The 22,448-nt window shown below is 43.3% G+C and overlaps 1 protein-coding gene across 1 annotated transcript; it reads right to left on the bottom strand.

The window, feature by feature from the left end:
* Positions 1-18,903: 18,903 nt before the first annotated feature.
* PRR15 (proline rich 15) lies at positions 18,904-21,376 on the bottom strand. The gene is made up of 2 exons (XM_066326125.1): positions 21,326-21,376; positions 18,904-20,827 (listed from the first exon to the last, which is right to left on the bottom strand). The coding sequence occupies exon 2, from the start codon at positions 20,816-20,818 to the stop codon at positions 20,459-20,461; it is 360 nt and encodes a 119-aa protein (XP_066182222.1). The 5' UTR covers positions 20,819-20,827; positions 21,326-21,376; the 3' UTR covers positions 18,904-20,458.
* Positions 21,377-22,448: the final 1,072 nt, after the last annotated feature.

The following is a 22,448-nucleotide window of genomic DNA, read 5'->3' as shown; positions in this document are numbered from 1 at the left end:
ATAAAAAGAAGGAGAACTGATCCAGAAATCCCATCAGTATTGTCCCCTCAGCAGGAGTCGAGGTGCCTTCCCTGTGAACTATGTGAGCATTCCCTTTCCTTCTGCGCTGCTCCATCACCATTCTGTGGCACAAAGGGTGAGCCACCAGCACGTAGGCACTGCAGGGACTTTAGGAAGGGCACTCACTCTGTAAGCATGCAACACTGGCAGATGTCCCAGTGAGGTGTGGATGACATTTTGCTTAAGGTAGCACAAAGGACTACATAGATTCAAATCTATTTTCTGTCACCAGCTTCCTGTCTGATTTTGATCAAATTACTTCATCTGCAAAATAGGGCATAAAAATTTTTCTTTCAGAACCTGTCTGGGGTAGAGCCTTTTCTCTGAAACATAGGTAGATTTTATCAAGAGTCTCTTCACATGCTTGTAACATATAATGAAATAATAAAATAGTAGGCATGGGAAATTTTCTTAGTAGCTCATAGATTGAGGGATTACTTTGGTTAATGTATCTGACTTCACATACACCATGAATTAGGAGGTTTTGACAAACATTTTCTTGCTTGAATTATAGCCTTTTATCTAAAAATAATTTTATTACTACCTTAAAATTGCAACGATTTTATAAAAAATTACATCTTATTTATAATCTGGGTTTGCTGCCATCCTGTCCTAGATCTTGTTATATCTTTGTCTGGGAGATGAAGGAGGCTGAGATCAAAGTTTTGTCATGCTGTGGCTCCTTTGTTAAGCTAAATAGATTGAACTCTTCTTGTCTCACACTGAGGTCTATTTTCCAGTGCTTTAATCATTCTTGTATGATCTTACATGATCAGCTTTTTCTCTAATCATTCCCAGACAAACAAAGTAGATGTTCCTTTAGAAGTGGCTACACCAGTGGAATGATGGAGGCAGTATGCCTTCCCCACTCATTCTCACCACTCTCCTGCTCACACATCAAGGTTTATGCTACATTCTTTGGCCGCTGGAAGCTTGTACAGAGGGCTTGCCTTTCGTGGTCTGAATGCCCTATGGTTTCTGTAGGAATTGGGGTTTTTTTCTATGTATTGTTTGATGTGACCAGAAGACCCAGACTGGTCTTTGTGCATGACACCTCTGTTTTATACCCTCTATCTCCAGTCTCTGTGTAAGCTCAAGACTGCAGTAATGGTTAAGACTGGGATTTTTTTTTTCTTGCATGTCACAAATAAAAAATGTTTAATTACACAGGAATAAGAGCCAATTCATGTCAGATTTTACTGGCAACACAACCATGTTAATTTCCTACCAGCAGTGAGATTTTGGACATGTCAAGTATTAACTATTAAAAAATTTTACTTTTTGTTGGTATTCTTTTGACTATTAATAAAATAGCTAGTGTTTTTCCATGAATATTTCTGTACATAACAGTTTCTGTACCTTACCAGCCATACTTTATAATCAAGGAATTTAGGGATCTATTTCTTCCCCTTGCAATTTCTCCATCCAGGCTTTAAAACTGAAATCTAAATATCTTTGAAAGGCAAAGGCTAGTCTTATCTCCACTGTCCTGTCGAGGGGCAGGGAGAATGAAAGCACGAGTATACCTCAGAATCAAAGAACCACAGAACCGAATAGGCTGGAAAAGACCTCTGAGATCATTGCATTAGTTAGCAATTAGTTAGCCCATGAACCAACACCACCTTGTTAACTAAACCATGGTACTGAGTGCCACATCCAGTCTTTACTACCAGGGAAACCCCTCCAGGGACAGTGACCCCACCACCTCCCTGGGCAGCCCGTTCCAATGTTTAATTACCCTTTCTGTGAAGAATATTTTCCTAATACCCAACCTAAACATCCTCTGATGCAACTTAGAACTGTCCTATCACTGGTTGCCTGGGGGGAAGAGACTGACTCCCACCTGGCTACACACTCCTTTCAGGGAGCTCTGGAGGGGGATAAGGTCACTGAGCACCAGGAAATGACCAAATCCTTCTGTCTAGAAGGCAGCTGGACAAACTTCTGATCAGCAACAGTGAGGGCAGCAGGATGCAAGCTCTTCTTGGAGGGGCTGTGCTCCCTAAGGAGCACCCATCTGCAGCTACATCTTCCTGCTTCAGGGACACGCTCCCTCCTGCATGACAGTTTTGGCACAGGTTTACCCAGACAACTTTTAACCTGTGCTCCATCTCCTGCAAAAATCAGAACTCTGTGAAATTTGTTTACAAGGAAGCAGTGAAAGCTTGTCTTCATCTTGCTGTAAAAAGACCCAGCCGCATCAGATGAACAGATGAACCTCCTGTGGAACCAAATGGGTGGCCAGCAAATGCCAGTTCTTGCTCTGTGCTCTGAAACTCCTCAGCCAAAGACTTTTGCTGCTATTTAATAATTGGATTTTTATTGCTAATTGCTAACCTAAGTTGGCAGATTTACTTCTCTGAGGCTGTGTTTGCTGCTGACAGATGGGAATGTGAATATTTGCTGTCTCCTCAGATTTGTGCAGCTCCAGGGTGGGCACTGTGTTTCCTGCTGTTTAAATGAAACATCCAGGGACTGCTGCAAGGGGATGAGCTGAAACATTCCCTCATGTTGATTCATGCCTATTTTAGGGTTCTCTAGATGCAGACAAAACTATCTAAATAACATTTTTGCTTGGTTCAGAAATGAGTTGTTCCAGCTCAGGCAAGAAAAGGTAAATGTTTGTGGACACATTGTGAGATATACTGGGTGAGTAAAACACATGAAACTCAGAATCTTCCCACACTGGTTTGCTGTGGACCTCGGAAACACCTGTGCTCACTGATTCTTGCTGAGATTTTATCTCCTGCTTCTTCATCAGAGCCAGTTGTTCCTCTTAGCATGCACTTTGCATTTATGGCTTCAGATTCTCCAAGGCCAGATGGCTGCAATACTCAGAGTCATTGTGGAAAGGGCTGAGTTTTAGCATTTACAACCCCTTACAAATCTTACTGCTGAGGAAGACCCAATATCATTCCAAATAAGAGCCTTTCCTTTATATTACTCTACCTTCCCATAGTACATGCCAGGTATCATGAAGGTGTTATGGACTTCGCTGGTGTGAAAAATATCCTAGGTCCACACAGGCATTGCAGTTATTCAGCGTGTTTCCCAGGACCAAACAGATGTTTTACGCATGAACAGCTTCATATAAATTTCTTTCCTTGCTGGGAATGCTCCTCCTGTGTCCATAAAACAGCCATCAGAGACAGACAGCCACAATTTCTCCCTTTACGACCAAGTGCTTGGAAGGCTGGAAGGAATCTGAAGAGAACCCTGTCTCCAGCCTCCTGCCCCAAGGCAATGTTGGCTATATTTCTGAGAGGCCCTTATCTTAAAGCTGAGTACAGCAAAGGAAGCCTTCCAACCTTTGCTTTTTTAAATGTCAAGCCTAAGCTTCCACTTTCAAGTCAAGACCTATTACTGCTTGCATTAGCTACCAAGGACACAAGAAGCAGATTATTCTTTCTTACAGCAATTTTATAGGGTTTCAGGATCATTATGTTTCCTGTTCTTTCTTTTCCTTTCTAGATTAAAACCCTCTAATTTCTCTTGTCTGTCCTCATATATCATGCTTTCTAGGCTTCTGCTCATGCATATTAAGTACCTCTCATAAAATCTTTTAACTCACCCTCCCTATTTCTTAATGCCTGAAGGATTCAAACTTGGATGAATACTCCAATTGCAATCTCATCAGTGCAGAACAGACTCGAAGCATTGTTTCCTTGGCCACTCTACCCTCAATTCAACACCTTCTCTGCAACAGTTTAATAGCATTGTTGGTGGGTAAAAAGCAAGTCATGGTGTTTAAGGCACTTCAAGTAAGAGCATGGCATTCTTCATTACAGGGGTCAGAATGCACCTTCAGGAAGAAAAGGACTGAGAAGCCCAGACACATGAAACAATCATTACTTTTCTACATTTTTGTTGTTGTTGACATTGTTTTGCTTTCAAAGAGACTTCCTGCTGTTTCTGCAATAAACTGGAGAACAGTACATCAATGCCTTGTCAGTAAAATTATAGGGATCTTATGCTCATTAAGGATATAGACTCTTCAGTAAATTACTGTCATTCTTCATTTCATTGAGCTGCTTCTGTGATGCAGCTCGTCCAGACTGCAGCAATTCTTGCTGCCCTAGTTGTTACCAGGGCCTGTCATTTGCATGCAATCTTCGCACTACCTCCCTGGTAAATGCCATACTAGAGCAAATCTTCCTAACAGCCATATTCCCATGGTGCCTAATGACAATTTCCCTCTAAACTGATGAATAACCTCCTCCCTTTCTTCCTTCAGTTCCTTAAAACCAGCAGGCTGCTTCATCTGAGGTCAGCTGAAACCTAGAATAGACATTTCAAGAACAGCTCGGGGAATTCCATGCTTTTTTCCCACTGATGACAGCAGAAGCTGGATGTCTAAAACATATCAACATTTTAAACAATTAAGTAAGAATTCTATAATGCTCAGTTGTGAAACATTGCTTGGCCTCTGGATTATGTGAAAGGTTTTAAGATAAATGGTCCATTGTTTTAAAAAAGGATTTTTAATCCTAAAGAGTGCTGTTTGTAACTCCCTGAAAATACTGGAACTCATTTCTAAACATTTTGTCTACTTGCATGAGTAATTGCATGTGTCATTTTACAGAGAGCATGCAGCAGTCACACTATGAAAGGAAAAGGACTTTAAAGAGGAATAGTTCCACATTTTGTTCTTTCTCTCTCTGAGAGAGCCTTCTTTCTGTTGCTTTTCTTCATTGAAGTGTTCTTTATTTAAAATAGAAGACATTGAAACATATCTTGGTACTTTGTGGAGAATATTCTGCAGGAAACACTAAGGCATTTAAACAGATACATGATCACTAACTAGTGCAAGAAGTGCAACTAGTGCAAAAAGCAGTGATTCATGGTTTGGGTACTCAACTCGAAAAGTAATTTGAAGTATTTTCAAGGAGGAGCCCAGGTTTTCTGAGAAAAAGACCTGCCAACAGAGAGGCAGAATTTAGCATTTTAGCTAGCTCAGAGCTTGGCAATTCCAGGATTGTTTTCACCTGCCTTTTAATTTCTCTTGGAAATATCCCATCCATTTACCAGGAGGCCATGTTTCCCACCCACTTTTCAGAACTTGGCAGATGACAAGCGAAATTACTTGGCTCATCAGGACCAGCTTTACCTCCATGCTTTCCTCCAGCTTTCCCTTCTTGCCCTTCTTTTGCATTCACAGGCCATTTCACAGGGGCACTTCCACCGAAATTTTGGTCATGGGGTTATTCTGTTGGTGGGGGAGGTTGTTTGGGTTTTGTTTGTTTGTGTTTAATGTTAAGCAATTAGTTGTCTTCAACCCCAAAGCCTGTTTGCTAAACCATCTCCAGTTACTGGTCCTCCAGCTGAACCAAAACATCCATTTCCATAGCAAAGGGCCATGGCAGACACCAGCTTTGCTCCACCTGAATTGCCAGCTTCCAGCTTCCCCAAAATGCTGTACTCTCTCTCGCCTTTCAAAGAGGGAATGTATGCTGATCCGTGAATAATGCCTTTGCTATTGAAAGCATGTGAACTTAACCTAGAGGGAATATGCCAGAGAAATGAGTGATTTCTAAGTTAGCACTTAGGATTTCAGAGGGTGGCATTGTTGTGAGTAATGAGCTCATGGGAAATGCAGTTGCAGAAGTGAAGTTTGCCAACAGGAACGGGATTATAGAAAGTGAAGTTCAGTTGAGTTGAACTCAACCACAGCTGCAGGAAGGTGTTGGTGGTTGGGTTTTTTTTCTTTTTTTTAATAACTACTGGACTCTCAGCTATTTCTTCAGTAAGTATGTAATCTTCCCTTAATTCAAAGTGCACCATGTAAAAATAGTGTGAAAATATGGCACAGCAGAGACACGGAAAGCTGTCCTCACAAAAATAACTTTTTTGGTGCCTTTTACCAGAGGATTTTTTTTAACCATTTAAATTTTCTTCAGGGAAGTCTTCTCATTCTAAAAAATGAGGCTACTCCAGTGTCTGTCTGGTTCATATCCATCGGCTAACTCATGTTTGTAAAGTACTTTGAATTCCTCATATAATGAACGTTACTAGACAAATGGGAAAATGTGGTTGATCTCTGTTAAAGATAAATCACTCTTTAGTCTGGATCTCTCTCTAATAATGAAAAAAATTCTTTTCTCAGCCCTCTCTAGCACAAGGGTTTGAGCTGTTAATTCACTGAGGTTGGTAATATTTTGTAAACTCTTAGTTCTTTGAAGTCTGATTTATTTTCAGAGATTGATCTAAAACTGTGAACTCCAACGCACCTCAGACCTGCAGTTTAAGCATATCCTAATTTTTAAGATCCTACACAAGAATTTGTTAAACCAGACCAATTGGTAGCAAAACCCTGATCTCAAAGCAACTTGACTATAACAGAGAAATAACCTTTTAAACTACCCTAAGTCCTGGCGCCAAGACTCTGCCATGACCTGTGTTATGAAAATAACATAATCTGTGGCAATATAACAGTACTGAATTAGTATCAATAGTCTGACAGAGCGTAGATAACGAGCACATCGTGCTGTTTTAAAACAGCTCCCTGCCATATATTTACAAGGGAATGATAGATGGCTTGTATACTTTTTATGGGACTCACAAGATAGCACGTATCTTCTAGCACTATCTGATGTACAAACTTAATTTCAGTGTTTGCCTCTCAGACAGACAGATTTATGGCTCCCAAGTGCAGCCACACTGGATCTGAGCAAAGGTCCGTCCAGGCTGGTAGCTGGGCTCTTGGCTGCCAGTAGCAAGTTTTGGGATGAGAGTGCAAGAATAAAGCAAGTGCACAATTCTACTTCCTCTGGTATATCCTCACAGATCCTATCAGACTGGCTAGGGCCTACCCGAGTGAGGGATTTATTCCATATGTTTATATTTAATAGTTCTGATGGCTTTTTTTTTAATCTGCAAATTAATTCATAACGCTTTCCTCAATTTATGCTTTTTGTCTCCACAACACCCTATGGCAAGGAGTTGCACATCTTAATCCACTGGCTGTGAAAAATAATTTCCAACTGCTTTAAACCAGCTTTCTCAAGCTTTTGCATAGAGAGAAAATAATAGTGTTCTCCTCACCTTTCTCTGCTGTTTTTGATTTTGTATAGGTGTGTTATGTCTATTATTATGTTACTTTTTTTGGCCAAGCAAACGTATCTAATCTCATCTCGAACAAAAACCTTTCCAAACTTATGACAGCTTCTTTACCTTTCTAAACACTTGTTCTAGTCCTACCAGCTTTTCACTGAAATAAGGACCAGAACTGCCTTTGACAGACACACTGTGGTCACATCATGAACCTGCAGTTTCATGTTTGCTCTCTGATCCTTTACTGATAAATCTTAACATTTGATTTACCTTTTTGGACTGTCACAGGGTACTGAACTGGCATTCTTGCTGAAAAAGCCAACACAACAGTTTCAAGCTCTCTTTACTGCACAGTAATGATTTCTGGAGTGTTTACCATTGCAAGGGTTATTTTCCTCGGACCCATGACTGTACTGACTTTGGCTTTCATCTGTCATTCTATTTATCAGTTCTTGAGATTGTAGTTTAAACTCTGACTTTTTTGAATAATCAATAGTCTTGTCACCTTGCCCTCCACTGCCTTTTCACTGAGAGCTGCTTCCAGCCCTTGACCATTTATTACCCTTTAAAAGTTTTGTCTTTTAAAATATTATTGATTCATGAGAGGACTATTTCTTTTTCAATTAAATAATTTATTGCCCAAGTAACAAGGGAATAATTTCACTCAGTTTTGATTGCTGTGGAAGACAACTTTTCAAATCCACGCCCTTTTTATACTTACAGCTTCAGTTTTCACACACAAGAAATGAAAGAAATGTCTTTCTTTATATATAACAGCTCTGGATGCTGCAGTCAAATATGTATAATTTAAAAATGCATACAGTGATTGCTGCACACTGAAGTTAAAACATTGCTTTAGCCATATAGTCCTACGGTTCACTAAATCTCTCCATGTATCTACCAGTAATTATTTGTTTTCCAAAGCGCCAGGAAATCAAGATGTCTCTGCATATAAATCTTGGACAATAAAAGCAGAAAGAACTCATAATAGTTCTCTTGTCTCTGAGCAGCCAGCAGGGACTGTTGGTATACTCCACTGAGTATCAGATATCAACAGTATAATAGAAAAGCTTTTCTGTCCTTAGCAGCTTTTCTCAGTTGAGAAATTAAATGTCCTTCCATCCACCAGCCATGGAACAGGATTAGCTTTTGTACATTACTACTTAAAATGCCAATAAAGGATTTGTTAATAGGCCTTGTGTCGTGCTCATAATGCAAATAACAACAAAAGACAGAACGAGGGTCAACCCTACTCCCAGTTGTTAGTGGGCTCTTTTTCTTACCATACCAAAGCAGAGTGCTTGTCCATCACACAACATGCATAAATATTTACATCCAAACCTGTTCCAGAATGGATGTCCCTTCTAAAGACAATTTACTGTCACACCTTGTTCCTTTCTGGCAGGTTTCCCTGCTGTGTCTGTAACCAACACAGAGCACATGGTGTCCTGCTCCTCGGCTGCTGGTCTTCCTGCTCCTTCAACCTTCCAGCTCTGGCACAATTCACAGTTCAAACCAACAGCATTTGTAGCACTCATGGCAAAATCACAAAGAACGAACTGTATTCCCCATGCTCTGGCTGGTGGAGAGACAGCCTTTGCCTTGCAGATTTCTGGCTCCCCCCTCCAGATGCCTTCTTGGACATTTTTAGAGGCATATTGTCAGTGGGTTATGGGTCTTGTGCCTCCCCTTCTGTGGAGCTGGCAGTGTGCATGACCACAGGGTGGGAAACACCCCTTTTCTAAGCCAGCAAAGAGCAGAGCTACTCAGCACATGCAGAGGAAAATGCAAACGCCTTACAGAGAGAATACAGAGTGAAGGACCTTTCACCTACGCCACAGCAGCTACAGATAGCTGAGCAGAGGACAGCAACACCCCACCTTGTGAATGTAGCTACTAGGGAAGGTGGCAGAGAGAGAATAAAAACTGTTTTGGTGCCCACTGAGATTGCTCTGGGCCCAAGACAAAACCATGTCAATACAATGAACTGGTGAGATGCCTATGTGCTCTTTTTGAAAGCTCTCCACCACTTCTGGCAAGAGTGAACCATTCATTCTCTGTAATGCCTTAAGCACTCAGACATACTTTTACACAAGTATTAAGAACATCAGATTAAGTCTTCCTCCCCAAGGAATCTAATAAAATTATAGGCCTGACTTACTTCTGATTTTGCTATATACAGTACTCTTAAATTTAAGCCAAATTAAGCTAATCCTACTGTGTGTTATTAGTTGTGGATAGCAGCTGTAGAAAATCTGTGAAAGTTGTGTCCTTAGCTGGGCCGTCACTGTCAAGAGGAATGTCCTCAAACATGAAAATTAACATTTATAATCATTGCTAATGTATAAAGCTTTAGGATATTTATGTTTATCATAATTAAAAACCTGATTAAAACCTCTTGGAATCTCCTGGTTGTGTTTTCCCTTGACATACCAGTCTGCAGTTTCAGCATGCCTCTTGAGACCTCAGAGAGCAGAGTGAGTGTGAAGACTGATGCATCAAAGAGCAAAAGGTTTAATTGTTATGGAAAGCTTAAATCCTCCAAACAGGATCACTCCTGACAGAAAATCAGAATCAATAGCAGCAGCTATTTTCAGTGCCCAACAATAAAGCTTGTAAACTGCATGTTTTCAAACTCATAGAAGGGTGAGAAAAAAATTTTTGTGAGCAGCAGATTGAGTCTGGGATTCACAATTCCTACAGGTTAAAATCTTAGTAGTTACTAAAAGTCAGTTGTCTGATTTCCTTGCCTCAACTTGGTGATGCAATTTACAATAGCTCCTATTCCAGAGGTACTTGGAGTTCCTTCAAAAAAAACTTTGGATTTATTATTGTTTTCTAAAGAGATTGTGAAGTACCTATGACAGAATAAGTATTTTTAGTGGTTTTTTTCCTTGGGCTTACTACAGTGGTGTAAAAAGCCAGTCTCTGTGGGACTGAGGCTGTTGTTGAGGAACCCTACACAATCACAGAATATTCTCAGTTGGAAGGGATCCACAAGGATCAAGTCCAGCTCCCAAGCGCATGTCCCATAGGGGGTTGAATTCATGACTTTGGCATTATTGCCACCATGCTCTAACAACTAAGACCTAGAAACATAAACTATGAACATAAACTAGAAGAAGCTACTATGTGCCAGCTCAGGAAATGATCAATGTTAAACAATTTTATATACACATGAAAGGGTCAGGTTCACATGGCTGGAACTGTACAGGTAAAATTCTCACTCTTCTTGCAGATTAAACTTTTACCAGGGTGTACTCTAGATCATCTTAAAGTTACAACATAACTTATTTGAAAATATTACCCTCAGTATGTAAGTTTAAAATCTGTGGTCATCAGAAAGAGTAGGTGAGTGTAAAAGCTACCTTCTACTACAAAGGAAACACTAGAGATGACACATCTGGGTATCTCCATTGGGAAGGAGATGAAACCTCCCAAAGCATGTGGGTGAAAAGCCTTTCACATCAGACCCTCCCTGTAGCAGGAAGGACATTTTCTTTTACTGTGTAATTCTGAAAATTTTATTGTTTGAACATTGGACAGTTTAATTGCCATAAACACCTGAATGCCATTTCACCCTGCATATGCCTGGAGCTGTCTTTTGTGATTATTGTTGGTTTGTTTTGAGTTTTTTAAAATGTTGAACATGACAAAGCATTTAAAGATACTTCATGTTCTAGTGCAGACCCAGGCACTCCTGCCAAGTACAGGTTCACCCCTAAGAGCAGAAAGCCACCCCTTCTGTTCATGCAGCTCCCATGCAGAGGAATTCAAAAGCATTTAGGAAATACTATCTGCCTGTGAACAAGTACATGATGTGAAAAAGTACAGGCACAATTAGATAAAATATGGCAAAGTTATAGCTCATTGTAGCAGTTGCAAAAGGTACCTGTTAGGTTAGAACCTGACAGGAACCAGCACTGACAAATGCACCTTTACTGTAGTCTTTCATAACGGGTCATTGCTCTGGTGCAAATTACTTCTGCTGTGATAGCACAGCCATGGTCCCTAATGAATTTCAGTTTTGGGCTCCACTCCAAACTCAAAGCTTAGGTGCTGGGTTCAGGTGAAAGTTCTAAGGACAGCCATAAGTACTTTGTGTCCTACCTTTCTGCTGGATCATGCTTTCACCAAGGCCACCTCCAGAGCCTAGGACTGCCTCTTGAGCCCACTTGCCAGCACCATTTCTTCCACAAAGACACAGATTATTTTCAATTTTTTTTAACAAGATGCACGTTTTTACCAGGTCAGACGGAACATCCATCTAATCGAGCACCCTCTGACAGTAATTGATAGCAAATATTCCCTTCTCATCTGAATAGGATAAACATGGGATAACTCTTCTGCTATGCTCTCCCACATGATGACAAGACATCAACACTAACTGTTCGAGAAATTCCCATTGGGGGGTTATAACCCCCATCTTTGTACTGGAATTTGCCTAATAGTTTTTGAGCCGCATCAACAGCACTGTGGTACCTAACCTGACATTCAAAGCACTTACAAGGAAGGTGGCTCCCTCAATTATGTCTCCTTCATGTCTGAGGGGACTCAGACCTACCTCTGTCACAAGAGATACCTGGGGCCATAAATCTTCCCAGTCTATTGCATGGGCAGGTTTCTCTAACTACCTGATACCACAAGGCATCTCCACCTTCAGGCATATTTTTAATAGCCTCTGGACAGTTTCAGGGTGAAGATTAACAGGACAGGCTAACAGACAGATGAAAGGAAGATTGATTAAAATGGCACACGGGTGATACATTGCCATAAGCATAAGAAGAGGACTGCCAACATGCCTGTCTTAAAACCAAGTACATGAGTGAAAAGTCTGCACATTCTCTGCATGTTGGGATCTCATCTATTGGAAAGGATGAGGAGTCTCATGTCAAAAATCCTTCAGAGTGCAGGCCCTACTGGAGTGTAAGGACACCTTGATCCATCCTTTATAGTCAGCTGCATCTTCGTATAAGATCCTGCCACTCATATTCACAAGAATTTAATGGTTGTGTTCATCAACAGATAGAGGCCTTAGACAAAGGAATCTCTCCCCATAAATTTAGCTCTGTTTAATCACCTAAAAATGACTTTTCTCTAAGTTCTTTCCTTAGTCAAGCCTTCAGTGAACCACACCCCTTCTCAAATCTGTCAAACATTTCCAAATTATATTGCCATGCTACTTAAAGGCAGATGAAAGCAGGTGGTAAAGCTGTCACAGCAATAGGCAGCAGAGACACAGCTCCCACAGGTAGCTTTGATTTGGCACTCTAGCACTTCTCCAGGATCCCCGTGGCACTAACACTGCTGGTAGTAGCTTTTACTTCCCAGTCTGTTGGTTGAGCAAGTTGTCTTTCCTCTTGAGGGACTGCCAAGGTGCTCTAGGAGACATGTGATAGACTCAACCCAGAGCCACTGACGAGTCACATGGGGTGTGCAGGGATGCCCCAATTCCCAGGCAAGATAGGAAGGACAACATTTTTAAAATGTTTCCTGCACGCTGATTTGCACAGGTTCACGTCTAAAAGCAAATCCTTCACACACTCTGGCAGCTGGCATCTTACCAAAGGCTGGGTGTATATCCTGACAATATCCCACTTGCTAGTGCTCACTGGGCATTTGCATGCAGAAGTTGCCAATCTCAAGAAGCCAAATTTGTGCCATCATTTTTGCCTCTTCCCTAATAGGAGGCGCTTTCTGGTATCACCAGTAGAAACTGTTACAGAGCACACAAATGCCATAAAGAACCAGCCAAGCCTTGGCAACTGACCTTTCCTCAGCCTTGGGAACAAGCCCTGAAAACCTTTACAGTGATGGTTCAGACTCAAAAAGAAGTTAAAATCGTGCTGCTGATTTCTACTCTGGATTAAAAGGTTTCGAAAGGTGTCATATGACTGCTGCTTGACATGGGCATTTGTTGAAGCAAATATTTTTAAAAAGAGCTTGAATAGCTCTTAATTAAATGGGTTTGCATTGTGCTGTGTGAGGGTGTGCCCCATCCTGGCTGGCAAAGCAAAACAGGTGAAGGCCAAAGCAGTAACTAACACCAAAACACAGGGAGGGATGGGGGGGCTCCGCACACCTCAGGACTTAAAACCCTCTTCAACCTTTGGTCTTGTTCTCAATGCAAACAAAAGCACGAGAGAAGGTTTCATTGGGCTTTATAAAGAAGCTGTTTAGCAGTAAAAGCTGATCTAGAGGCAGCGGACAAAAGAACAATAACCCTGCCGAAATGCTACACGGGGCTGAGGTTCTGTAAGGAATAATTTCAAGTTGACTGGAAAAGATCAAATAGCAGCTGGAAAGCAAGAATATACCAGGGAGGAGGGGAGAAAGCAGCTACACTGCTTCAGCACAAACAGCTGAAAATACAGAATAGAAAATACGTGTGTTATTAGGCAGGTCTTTTGCATTGGTAACTCCATTTTCATTGGTAAATAAACCAGAATTTTTCCTTTTTTACCTTTTCATCTTTAGTACAATTTTGACAGTTTTATGTAACTACACTCCCTTTTTTAATGGGGTTTTACTAAAGCTTAGAGCCACAAGGGTTCTGAGACACCATTGAAGTAAATGGAATCAGACACCTCAATGCTTTTGTCAGTGTGACCCTTTGACCAGACTGGAGATCTGCAGCTGCACAAGGGGAGACACATTCCCACACAATCACACTAGTTTACATACACATCTTAGGATATAGTTAATTTGGTTTTCCTATGTGTGCAAGGGGGATGCCAATGCCACAGATGCAATTCCACTTCGGCCTGTCTCTGGTTCTAGCTGAAGTCGCAGCCATGTCCTGGAAGTCACTGTGCAGTGATGTGTTAAGTTTAAATCATATTAAAACTCCCACATACCCAAAGGTTCCTCTCAGAGATCTAAAACTTTAGAAAGCCCATTTGACACTCTTGCCTCCACTTTTCACACCTTGGTTTTCTTAGGTACTTTTGGCATAGTCTGATTTCTGTTCTCAGACTAGATGCATAATTTTGTTCACATACTTAGAAGCTTTACTTTAGCCCTATTCACTGCATTTCCCTTCTTGAAAGTAGGGATGATGCATGCCTTTTTTCAGGAAGAAGAAAGGATCAGTTTTCAGGTGAGCTCACTTCTTCACAGTGCTCCACATCTGCAAAGTTATGAATTTGGGTTTAGGTTTATGCATAAATCATAGGTTTATCTTCTAATTTTGTGGAAACCTTTTGCAGGTGACAAGCTTAGCCAAATTCTTGTTTCAGCAGAAAAAAAAGTGAAAAAGCAATCAATAAAACTAGAGAGGTAATACACAGTGTGTAAGAATAGTCATTAAAAAGTAATCTGTATGGCAAACTATTACAGCAGAAAAATAAAAATGTATGAATTAAGAAAAAATAGCCGTCATCGACAAAAACAGATAATATTTTAAGTGCTTCAACAGGTCATTTAAAGCTTCAGCTTCTAAAGCTTATGTAGTTTCAGTCATGCTCAGCAATGTCTGTTGTTCTAATGTGATTCCTCACTTTCTCGCTCTTTGCCATTTCAGAGGCAATTCAGCAGATGTTAATTAACACCTGTGATAGCTAATATATTACCTAGAGGCATTTTCCTATCTACTGTTAGTCAGTGGAGAATTGGGCTAGGAACAAAACATAACTTGCCAGCCTTGCAGGAAGAATTAAACTACCTCTAAATGCTCAGTGCAGTATCTAGCCATGGGCTTGTCTCTTCCTTAAATGTATGCCAGTGTAAAATGCTGTCCTTGTATATTCTGTGCATCTGCCTATTTCATAAATTCTACTTCTCTAGCTGTTTTAGGGTCTAGCAAGAAGATACTAGCCAGATAAAACTGGTATAACAAGAAAAGAACACAAGAATAGAGAAGGCAGAAAATGTGGTTTTTTTCTCCTCCTCCTCCCCTTTTTGCAGAGGTCTGAGCTACAGAATTTCCAGGAAGTACTGTTGGCAGGATTTCCCTTTGAAGTTTACACCATGCTACTAGTCCTGAACCCAATGATGTTAACCAGGACAGGTGAACCAATTCTGTTCTTTGGAAGCTTGTCACTGAAAGCACATGCCAAGATAAACACAGCCAAGAGTGCACAGACTATGAGGCTCCTTCTGTTTCCCAGGTAGTCATAGCTCCAGAATCAAGACTAAGGCTCAGTTCTGCTCCTGTTCATAAAATTCAGTGGGAGAGAGGCCAGAAACAGATCTATTTTAACTTTTCCTCTTCTCTTGGCCACTGAAGTGCTGCCCACTCTCCTGTCACTGAGAAGCTCTTTAGAGATCAGTGGACGGTTTATCTGCTCAAACATTTACAGACTGAGGATAAAACAAAGACCCGGAAAGCAAAATGAACTTAAGTCAGCAGTGGGAAAGAAAGTGAGTCACCACAGTTCAAGTGTACACTACCTCTAATTTTTCACTTCAACAGGCATACAAAGGTATGGTTCCCATCTTCCGTAATGTGGAGAGTAATGCTCTTTACCTCCTTATGTAAAAGGAACTACCACCACGAACAGTAACTTTGGGTGGGGGAAAGACACTGCAAACAGGCAGCAGGAGATTGACAGCATGCACAGGCTCATGTTTGGGAATCAAGCTTATTTCCCACATCCCAAAACATCCAATAGTCTGGTAACTAATACCTTGAAAAGAACCATTCTATCTCATTTAACTTGCAAGGAACAGGATGTTTAGATCTGATGAGGATTTCTCACCAGCGTAGGTTTTTTTGTTAAAATCATGCCTTACAGCTACCATGGAAAGCCACTTGCTATCCCCAAAACACGTATTATCTGATGTTACATTGCTTTATCTAGATAAAATAGGCAGTAAACCAAATTCATAAGCTCCAGCTGCTAATCAATATGCTTTAGTTGAAAACTACACTTAAATACTCTTTCTTAGAGCTACTAGTGAATTTCAGATGTGTCATTAAGGATAAACTACTTCACTACTTCTGGTGTCCATAAAACTGAGCAACTTTCTCTTTTTTGTTGCATTCTGAAATGAAAAATCAGAGCCAGCAGGTTGGCCATCTTATTTACAATAAATTAGAGATGAAGGGGAAAGGTTTGCTTTTCAAAATGGTGAAATTATATGGTCTCAAATATCATTCTATAACCAACCCTCTCTTGTCCCAGCTTTTAAAAGACATCTTAGAAAACACCAGGTTTGGGTTTCTTTATTCTGTCCTACCAGATAGAATCCCAAGAGGAGCAAAATGAGCATCCAGTTTGTGCCTGTATTTTAAACAGCTTGCCTTCTGATATCAGCTGTTTAAATGGGCCAAATTAAATATGGACTTAAAGGTCAAGCATCCAGCTACACTGGCCAGGCCAGGGCCAGAAGTTCTGTCCTTCAGATTTTAGCTTTCATATGAAGTTATCTTGCTCAGGGACAAGACACTTGATATTTCAAATATAAAATTATCACTGGTGCCATTACAGTGAAGAAAGAACTAAGAAAATAACAAAGCAAAAAATACACCACCATTACCATAAAACCCCCCAAAAAACCCAAAGGAAAAAAAAAAAAAAAAAAAAAAAAAAAAAAAAACAACCAAACCAACACCAAGTCTAATGAAAAAACTTACAACCCCTCCCCACCTCCCCTAAAGAAAACCCAGCCCTCCAAACAGTGAAGACTCCTCTCTTCTTCCAAACAGTAAGGTCCCCTCTCCATTCTTCCAGTTCAGTTTAAGTCATACGCTGACATAACAACTGAGGTTAGAAGTCTTGAGGCTTTCAAGGCACTTATTCCAGCGTTTCCAATTTAGGATCATTTTCTGCAGGTGCTCCCTATAATCTTTGTTGAGTTCCAGACTGACCAACCTACAATAGCAGGGAATGATTCACCAGGCAACCACTCAGAGATTTATTTTTAGTTTTGGCAAGAGTAGGAATAAGCAAGCATATACTTTGCAGGTTTATTTGAAAAGTTCATTCTATTTGCTAAATATTTTTTTTTTGCCCCAAACCAGCAATCTGTAATATCTGGGATAATATTAAGAAAATTGCACTGTAACTGGCATAGCTGAGGTTCACCTCATCTGCTTATTTCCATTTATTTTGTCAATATGTCACTGTTTACTTTAAAAATATACAGCAAGTACTTTCTCAGTTGCCGTATTTCCTCAACTTACTTTCTGATCCACGATCTTTATAAAGAAGATGAGAAAAATACCCATACTAAGAGTGCAAACTGCCTCTTAATAATCCAGTGCCCAGAAATGCAATATTGTTATAACAGAGCAAGTATTGTCCAAGACATAAGAAACGATTTCCACTTCAAGGGTTACAAACAGTAATTCAGGTGCTCCATAAAAATGCCACCTTTTTTTTTCTGTATCAGCTTAATTAAATAAAATTTCCTTGTGTACAGATTACTTAAGCTTTATTTGGTGCTCTGTCTGAGAAACAAGAGGCCTTCTCCCTCCTCCTGACCCAGGTACGTGGGTGAGCACTAAGCTGCAGGTATTGCTGTGCACAGAGGGCAAGGAAAGTGAGACGAGGCAGCCAGCCCATTTTCTCATGGATCTAGTTTTTCAGTGGCTGCTATCATATTCATTGAAGCAAGGATTTGACTGAGCAGGAAGATAGAATTACGTCTCCTTCCCACAGCTCAAGGTCAGGATAAAGATGGAGGAGAGCTGTGAGGTATTTTACGTGCGTTTATTGACTTTGTATTCTGACCAAATTTCCAAGATGAAAAGTATCATACACAAGGATTCAGACATGGCTAATATTTAGTCACATATTAGCCAGTATTGATATTGAATCTTAGCAGCAGCCATCTGAACAGCACACCAGACTTCTCAAATAAAACCCAAATAGGGTATTTCTTGTGCCTAGGTAAAGACTTGCAACTAACAAACCTGAGGCATTTCCGAAGAGCAAACAGAGGCTCACTGTAGAACAAGGCAGTTCTGAGGTACAGAAGAGAGAAGGAAACTGTATTTTCACAACAGATAAAGGATTAAAAACGCAGAAAAGCATCTTCATGAGATATATAAAAAACAGTAGCTTGCATTTATTCTCCAGCCTCTGGCTAGTTCTGAGGATCTGATCCTCACAGAACTCACACCAAATCTGATGCAGGAGTTAAGAAATGCATCAATGCAATTTCTGCTTACTTGTTCTTCCATTTTGGGCACACACACACACAAAAACATTTCTTCGGACCTTAGAATACATAAACACAGGCGGACTATTTCTGCCTGAAATAGACATGAGCAGTTTGCCCTCCAAAGGTAGTACGACAACCCTGGCAACAAAGCCACCCACTTCTGCCTCCTTCTCCTCCACTCCCATCCTGAGTTATCTGTAGCTGAAATACGGTGCTTTTCATCCATGTCTCTGTTTCCAGCTTTTAAACTTTCCCCCTTCTCTCTCACCCCCTTTTTTCAAAACTAGGTTTGCTATGGTTGCTTCTTCTCAACAGAATGATTTCAGATATCCCTTGACTGAAGAGGCCTCCCACAAGAAAAGCACCTCTGTGGAGAAAGTTTAAAGTGCTCCCCTCAGCCCACCCCAGAACTTTGCCTGGCCAGCATGGAGTCAGCAAGGCAGTCCAAATCTAGTACCTTGCAGTTTTACTAAATGAAATTAAAAAAGCATTTATCTACACACTGGGTGAAACAAAACAAAACCAAAACCAAAACAACAAAAAACCCGCACAACCAGAAAAAACCCACCCCCCCCACCCCCCCCCACCCCCCAGTTTTCATGGAAATCTGTTTGGTACTACAGTCCCTTTGTCCTTGGGTTCCAGAGTCTGAAGGAGTGAATGACCAGTGAGCACCTCAGCAGCTACGTTGTCTGAGTTTATTGTACAGCAGCTTTCAAGGTTCATTACATATTATTGTGCACATTGAACCATGGGGCACTTGCCCAGCATCTAAGTGCAACATTTCAGTGATTGTCAGTGGCTGGTTTAATCCATATTTTTAACTGGAACTCAGGTCTTACTTCCTTTCCAGTCACTTTCGATTTTTAATTGACTTCAAATGATTAGTTACACCCAAACAAAATCATAACGGCATAATACTCGACTGTAAGGAAATAATTTTCAGTGGCTGCCACTATGCAGTACCTCATATTCAGAAAAAGTCTAAAACTATTTTAATAATATAAAGTATATTGCAAATGCATTTCAAATAAATAAGTCAGTTGTTGCTACATCACCTACTAACAAGAAATGTGTAATTGCCAAATATTTTTAGCTGATTTTGCTCTGTAAGGCACAACACCAGTACAAATCTGGCTTATATTTATTTGTCCAAAAATCCAAGAGCTCTTAGAGGGAGCAGATAACTACTTGAGTGAAAGCACATTATTTCACCAACAGAAGAGATCCTAGAACATTTAACCTTGCTTCAAAAGCCTCAGACATGGTAAACAGTATAAACACTTCCAGTGGTGCCCAAGCCTATTTCCACGTTAGAACTGCAACCCTGCTTGTGCTCTCCAGGGCTGGTCTCATCTCCCATCAGAATGTCTACATCTCATCACACAATTTCTTCATTGGAGCTTCATTATGCCAGTTATCACCGATTACGCAAAAATCAGGTATCTCCTGGGTAAGCAGCGAGAATTGCTAGACAATATGGGCCTCCCTCTGCAACAGAACTATCCCTGTCACAGGACCAGTCTCTGAAACACCTGCTTGGTATCTATCACACAGCAAGAAGAGGGAGAATATCAGCATGGTCCTGCCTTTTTCATATGTAAATGTGATGTGGGACATGGGTGAAGGCAGGAGCCTGTCCCTCACAACACCTTTCTTTTGACCGCACTGGGGGATGGAAGATGTGTTCGTGGCTAAGGGCAGGACAGGTGCACTTTTGGCACCGCCGGAGGTCCTCAGCCCTGAAATTAGGTAAGAGCACTTTGTTCCCCCCTTGGATAAGACAGCTCGGGAGATGAAAGCAGCAAAGCGCCTCCTCGGCTTGAGAGCCAGAGGGAGCTGGGTCACAGGCGTCAGAGTCAGCACGTTGGCTCCTGGCAAGGGCTGTGGGAAGGTCCAGAGACCCCACCATCGGCCTTGGGATAGCACCTTTGAGTCCGCTCACCACAGTATAGGGAGTGGGGTGTTTATTTGCGGGGTTTTTTGTTAAGACAATCACATCGTCCCGTCATCCGAGGGTTTGGTACTGGCGGTGTTCATGCAACACAGCCCGCGATTCCCTGGCCTGGCAGCGGTGCCGGGCTTCCCGCAGTGTCCGGTCAGGGTTTGGGAGGCCGCTGCCTACATGTCACCCATGGGTCCAAGCCCAGCTGTGGGGCAGTCCCTGCCTCCAGCTGCCGATCCCGCCAGTTCTCCGGCCACGCATGCAGTGGCAGCTCCTCGGCGCGGTCCTGCGGGGCTACTCGGCCCCTTGGGCGGCATGGCCTGGGGCGCCGCCGCCGTCGAAGACCTCGGGGCTGTCGGCCAGCAGCGAGGTGCGCACCTTCCTCCGCTCCTTGAAGCGGCCCGAGTGGGACACCCGGAGGCTCCGCCGGTTCCCGACTCCGGTTCCCGCGGCGTCGCTGCTGGCGAAGGGAAGGGGCTGCTCCTCCCGGCCGTCGGGGCTGGGGGTGTCGGCGGGGGTCTCGCTGGCGACGGGGTGCGGAGCGGCTGCCGGCGCTTCCTTGTGCTTCTTGCTGGTCAGCGACTTCCACCAGGGCCCCGCCGAGCCCTTCACGCCGGCCCGAGGAGCGGCGGTGGCCGCGGCGCTGTCCGCCATCTCGGGCTCCTGCGGGGCGAAAGAGGGCGAGGGCGGGTTGGGGGCCGGGCACGCCGCCTCCCCACTCTGTGGGCGCCGGGACCCCCCACTCCGCGGCACCGGGGGCGGGCGGCGCTGCCGGGGCGGTGTTCCCGGCGCCCGGGAGCGGCCCGCGGGGAGGGACGGCTCCTGCGCCGGCGGCCGGGCGGCCACGGGGGGAGCCTTCTGCGCCCCGTCCAGAGCTCGGAAGCGCCGCCCGCCTCCGTGCGCGGCTCGCACAGTCTCAGGTAAGTGACGCCCCGGAGCCGGGCCGCGGGACCCGCTCCCTGCACTCGCCACCCCCCGTACCCAGAGGCAGACCCGAGGTCCGCTACCTTGGGGTTGCTGCCGCCCCGCGGGACGAGGCCGGCAGCCCGGCGCGTCCTGGGGCTCCTGCGATGGGGCTCCTTTCTCTCCCCCCCTCCCTCCTTCCCTCCTCTCCCCGCCCCGCCGGCTCCCTGCGCAACAGGTACGGGAGGCGACACTGACCTGCGGCGCCCGCCCGGCGCTGCGGGAGCGCTGTCCTGCCCGCGGGGAAGCGCGGCCCTGCGGTGCCCGGCGCGGCGGGGAGGGAGGGCAGCGGCCGGCGGGGAGGGCGGCCGGGCGGCAGTGCGGAGCGGCAGTGCGGGGCGGTGCGGAGCCGAGCGGCGGCAGGTGCCGGCCCCGCGGCTCGCCCTCGTGGGCGGAGCGGCGGCCCGGCCAGCCCCGGGGCCGGGCGGCTCCCGCTCACCTGCCCGGCTCCTGCGCCGGACTGCAGGGAGGGGGTCGGTGTCCTCTGCAGGGACACCCGGCGGCGCGGGGACAGGGGGAAGAGGAGGAGGAGGAGAAACAGGGAGCCTCAGCGCAGGTGAGGCAGCGGCGTGAAATCCGGGGCTGCCGAGATGGATGCGGTGTTTGCCAGCGTGCATGGCTGGAACAAAATATCACTGCTTTTTGTTTGTGCACGTGATGGATGTGCGTGGGTGGATATTTTATAGCCTTGAAGAAGATAGAATTGTGGTTAACTCCCTTCTTTAAAGAAAACGAGTGGCGCTGTAGGTCACACGGTGTAGTCTGATACGCGTATTCAAATTGACTTAGTATTGGGAGTTTGACTTTCTGTGTGGTGATGGACCATACAAACGACTTTGAGGTTTTTTTATTCACCAAGAAAGGAGAAAAAAAAATTTTGCTTGTGCCACGCTATATGTTAAAAGTGATGATTTGTTCTTTGTAGAACTATGGCATGTAATTTGCATTTGATTCCTAACGCCCTACCCATCAACTACACAGTCAGCCACTCAAGGATGCCTATGATGGTACCGAAGAGTGTGTGAAAGCATTATATTTCAGCCTCATGTTCTTTTGCGGATCAGCTTCTGCTATTTGCAGCTTCCCTGAATAGCCCATACAGGTAAGAGGTGTGGAAATTGGTGAATGCAGGTTACTGAAGGAGAGGAGCCTGGGGCATGCACTATACGCGTTACTCTGTAGATTGCCCTCTTCAAAGCTAAAGGGTTTTGGATAGGGAAGCATACACACTTGAAAGTACTCCAAACCGTTTATCATACTAATTAAAATCAACAGAAAAAAATAAAATCTGTGGAATAAAACACTAACTTCCAGTGATAAA

The sequence above is a fragment of the Sylvia atricapilla genome, chromosome 1, assembly GCF_009819655.1.
Source record: "Sylvia atricapilla isolate bSylAtr1 chromosome 1, bSylAtr1.pri, whole genome shotgun sequence".
Classification (NCBI taxonomy): Eukaryota; Metazoa; Chordata; class Aves; order Passeriformes; family Sylviidae; genus Sylvia; species Sylvia atricapilla.
The sequence above is the reverse complement of the archived record's forward strand: the minus strand, read 5'-3'. Positions and strand labels throughout refer to the sequence as shown.

Bases quoted from the DNA above. Each gene is read 5' to 3' on its own strand.
- PRR15 (XM_066326125.1), bottom strand. From the start codon at position 20,818: ATGGCGGACAGCGCCGCGGCCACCGCCGCTCCTCGGGCCGGCGTGAAG.